General features: G+C 36.2%; 1 protein-coding gene across 1 annotated transcript; it reads right to left on the reverse strand.

The window, feature by feature from the left end:
• Positions 1 to 2220: 2220 nt before the first annotated feature.
• LOC145108184 (cytochrome P450 CYP82D47-like) lies at positions 2221 to 4331 on the reverse strand. Its single transcript, XM_079045199.1, has 2 exons — positions 3250 to 4331; positions 2221 to 3135 (listed from the first exon to the last, which is right to left on the reverse strand). Exons 1-2 carry the CDS (start codon positions 4210 to 4212, stop codon positions 2503 to 2505), a joined length of 1596 nt encoding a protein of 531 aa, XP_078901325.1. The 5' UTR covers positions 4213 to 4331; the 3' UTR covers positions 2221 to 2502.
• Between the last annotated feature and the right edge of the window lie 344 nt (positions 4332 to 4675).

A 4675-nucleotide genomic window follows, 5' to 3' on the forward strand; every position in this document is an offset into this window, starting at 1 on the left:
AAAAACATTTTATCGTAAATTCGCTTTTTACGTCACACAGCGTCGTGCCGGTTCTGTCGCGAAACTTCGACATGTCATAACTTCTTCGTTATAACTCGGATTTCGGTATTCTTTATATCTCTAGAATCCTTGTTTCGACCTCTAAAGCTTTCTTCATAGATATCGGATTTATTTAACATTTCACTTTCAACGCTTATTTTATCCTTAATTTATTATATAATCATAATTAAATATAAGGCACATAAATTTACCTAATTCATTCTTATTACTTCAAAACACGTTACAATAGTTGACCTAGACTATTACATCGTCTTTAATGCTTAGCCCAGAAACACGGGCGTTACATCATGGAAGAGGTTTCTATGGAAATTACGAAAAATGTGGAGGGTGTGGAAGAGGAAACAAATTAACCATCAGTCTCAGGAAGATAATCATGATACATATGATAATCAAGACAACAGTCACATTCAATGTTACAATTGCCAAGAATATGGGCACTATACAATCAAATGCAAGAACCTAGCCCAAAATCACATCGATGAAGAGCCGACTTTACTAAAGGCAGTACTCCACAATAGTGAGAAAGGTGAGTGAGACAATACGGAACAAACCTAGCCCAATATCATATCGATGAAGAGCCGACTTTACTAAAGGCAGTACTCCACAATAGTGAGCCCGAAGATGAAGTATATTTGAATGAAGAAAAGGTGAACCCAAAATTAAAACCGGATGAAAAAGATCGTAATATGTCCAAGGTATGATATCTTGATAATTGCACGAGTAATCACATGAATGGTGAAAACACCGAGTTTCGAAATCTCAATGAAGCGATCTAAGGTTATGTAAAGTGTGGAGATGTTTCGAAGGTCAGAATTGAAGGCGAATGACCGATTTTATTCCTTTGTAAAACTGGTGAAAATAGACTACTACAGAATGTATACTACATACCAAAGTTATGTAGTAACATCATTAGATAGGGCCAACACGAACAAAACGGTGATCAAATCATAATGTTTGGATTATACCTGTGGATACATGATAAAAGGAACTGACTGCCCATGAAGGTAAAACAATCTGAAAATCGACTTTATAAAATAATTTTGAATGAAATCGGACCACGAAGTCTATTTAATTAAGTTGAAGAACCTTTACGCCTAATGAAGGGTTGGTTTGTGAAAAATCGAAGATTGAAGTGACCACAAGTTTGTATGAAGGATGCTCGACAGAAAAGATAGTTCACAGGGAACTATGTACACTCGTTAGAGGAAAAAGGTACCCATTGCTTGTTGGTAATGAAGTAGGTGAGTTTCAAGTTAAGGATGTTACTGATAAAACTCATCATAAATTTGAGAGAAAATACGAGTTGTATTCACTTGAGGAACAGAGCATCTTAGGAAGTTTGGCTAAATATGAGAAAGAAAAATTGGCTCTTTCATATGCTATTGGAATAGAATTGATGGTATTAAGCAACAGGTAAGTTGCTTAGCTGATGCAAATATTACCAAAAGAAAAGTAAATGAGGATCTATGCAAGAAAATCAACTTTGATGAAGTTGCGGTTTATAAGGCTGAAGATATGGTTGCAAATGTTAACGTTTAGACTACACAAGTGGTACTAGAGTTGGTGCCACCTGATATCACTCCCTTATCAGTACGTAGGTGATAAGACAAAAGAAGATATAATGCATGTTGTTGTCCCAAGAAACAATCGTATAGACGTAAAGAATACTAAGAATTTTGTACAGGAGCTAAATCCTATTTTAAGGTACATTAAAGATGCAACATATTATAATCTAGTTTGTGTGAAAGAAGACTAAGAATTTTGTACATGAGCTAAATCCCATTTTAAGGTACATTAAAGGTGCAACACATATGCGGATCTACTATGTATCCCGGGATACCCCTCAAAAAAAATTTAGTAGTATAATTTTTTCCGGAATTTTTTTTTATTGTGTATTACGTGATTTTTTTTGTCGGGATACTCCTTTAATTATTGGGGATACCCCTTTATTTTGATCCTGGATCCGCCACTGGTGCAACATATTATAATCTAGTTTGTGTGAAAGGATATATCATTGGAAAGACGGAAAAGTTGAGTAATTCAATGGGAAAAGTCAAGTTTGAAGAGATGTAAATGATGCTAGGAATGAAGATGATGCAACTTTCTTGATTGGGGGGGGGGGGGGGGGGGGGATGATGTTATATATATTTGTAATTCACATTTAATTTAATCCTTGCTCTTATATAAACTTAATTTTGACAAAGAAAACATTATCATATGGAAAGTGATCCCTACACAACACATATATAAATGAGATGAGTAGAATGCAACCACATGACCAAGCTTTTATTAACTATATAAGTAATAGCGGTACTCTAAAACCATACTGAAGATCGACCACGTCCCACATTTGCTGTCCAAATTGGGTTATTTTGCTTGCCCCTACCATAATTGATGGCTTTATGGAGAATGATTGATGGAGTGGGATTTGAACTTGATATATCACGAACCAACATTATACATATTAGAGGATAAACGAGGGCACAAAAGGACGTAAAGTGGTGTTGCTTTTCCATTAGTCATACCCATGCTTTCAGTCATATCAACAGGTTCGTTTGATGGTTTTTGGAGCACAAACTGTTGTATCAAACTAGCTAGCGTTAAACCCAAAGCCTGCAGGGAAAATAAAACACCAGGGCACATTCTTCTACCACTACCAAAAGGAATCAATTCATAATGGTTTCCCTTGACATCCATATCCTTGTTACTTGTCAAGAATCTCTCAGGCTTAAATTCTTCATGATCTGACCATATATTTGGGTCACGTTGCATCTTCCAAAGATTTACCAAAAGACGAGTTCCTTTTGGAATGTTGTAGCCACCCACAATGCTATCCTCCAGTGACTCGTGAGGAACAGAGAGAGGTCCAGCTGGGTATAAACGCAAAGTTTCTTTGATGATAGCATCGAGGTAGACTAACTTCTTTAGGTCTGACTCCTCCACCTCTCTCTCCCTTCCAACATGCTCATCAATTTCATCTTGGGCAGTTTTTAATGCTTTTGGGTTGTTGAGTAACAATGCTACAGCCCACGTTAATGTCACGGATGTCGTGTCGACGCCTGCTACTAAGAGTTGCTGTGAAAAGAAATTTACACCAAACGTAGGATTAGGTTATAGCTAGGTAAAAGTTAAGCTGAGAAAAATATTTAAATGAATCATGAAAAAATGAGATAAAAAGCTTGACTTTACTAGACTTGTCGCTTTGATAATTGTATCATGGTCAAAACCCGGGAATTCATCTTCAGAAGCACCTTGAAGAATGGAAATTAGCACATGCATGAAGTCTTGGTTCCCTTCATGTTGCTGTATAGACTTATTTTTATTTTCCTGTTTGTGCTCCTTTAACCATCGGTCAAAGATATTGTCCAAATCCTTCCCAGTATTCTTCATCACTTTTTTGTATCCATCCACATCCAAATAGTTGAGATAAGGTATAAAATCAGCAACCACAAATGCCCCCATTAACTCAAAGAATTTCCTTACCACAGCCTGAAATTGAACCCCTTCTTCGTCATTTGGCGAAAACCTCTTTCCTGTAATGATCCTAACCATAATGTTTAGAATCAAGTACCCAAACCATCGACCCATCTCCACCTTCACCATATCTGAATTTTCACTACGTTTGTTCTTTAACCAACAATCATATAAATCTTTAATGGATGCTCTAACTTCTGAAGCTCGAATATGTCCAACCATCTCAACTCTTCGTTGAGAAAGAACCTCCGACACGACCATCTTACGCATATTTCGCCAATAGTCCCCATATGGAGCCAGGCCAAACACGGCATAATTATAGGCCATGATTCTTGTTGCCTCTGTTTTAGGTCGACTTGCAAAGGCCTTGTCGTTGGTAGTAAAGCAGTCCTTAGCAATCGCTGCATCACTTACCACCAAAGCTTGATGAACACCAAGCTTGATGGAGAAGATAGGGCCATGTTTTTCTGCCATGTCACCTAAAACCTTGTGAGGTAGCTCAGGTCCGCCTAAAAGGTGTAAGTGTCCGATTATCGGCCATGCCCCTTTTGCTTGTGGTGGTTTTTGGTTCTTCCCTGTCTTTACCCTCTTTCTGTGGAGGATATGGAGTAATAAACGGTGTAGAAGAATAGATAATATCGTTGCAATAATCGTTGATAGTAGAAGGGAGAACTCCATGGCTGAGTGAACAAATTGGATGTGTGATTGTTTTTATTTGCGAACCTAAAATGCTAAGATAATGTTTTTGTAACCGGTAGATAATATATTTTCTTTCCCATCATTATGGCGGTCCTTAAATGATGAGAACCCGTTTATTGAAAAAATGGCATACTGAAATTGGATTTATGTCATGCTGGCATTAAACAAGGACAAATGTCAACGAAACAATAAAGTGGTTCCTATATATACTTTATATTATGAGAAATGTTCTAGTTTCCTTCCTACATGTCTATGTCTATATGTGAAATAATTGCAAATATATTAAAATATCATTAATCTTATCTAAATATAACATATGTTATCATTTTATATGGGTAAAAAGATAAATATAAAAAAAAATAGAAAAATATTTAATTTCTCTCGTGTGTATATATATATATATATATATATATATATAAGTTCAAATAAAAACAAAGATTAT

Source organism: Lactuca virosa, chromosome 4 (genome assembly GCF_052849685.1).
Source record: "Lactuca virosa cultivar CGN04683 chromosome 4, Lactuca_virosa_CGN04683_v6, whole genome shotgun sequence".
Classification (NCBI taxonomy): Eukaryota; Viridiplantae; Streptophyta; class Magnoliopsida; order Asterales; family Asteraceae; genus Lactuca; species Lactuca virosa.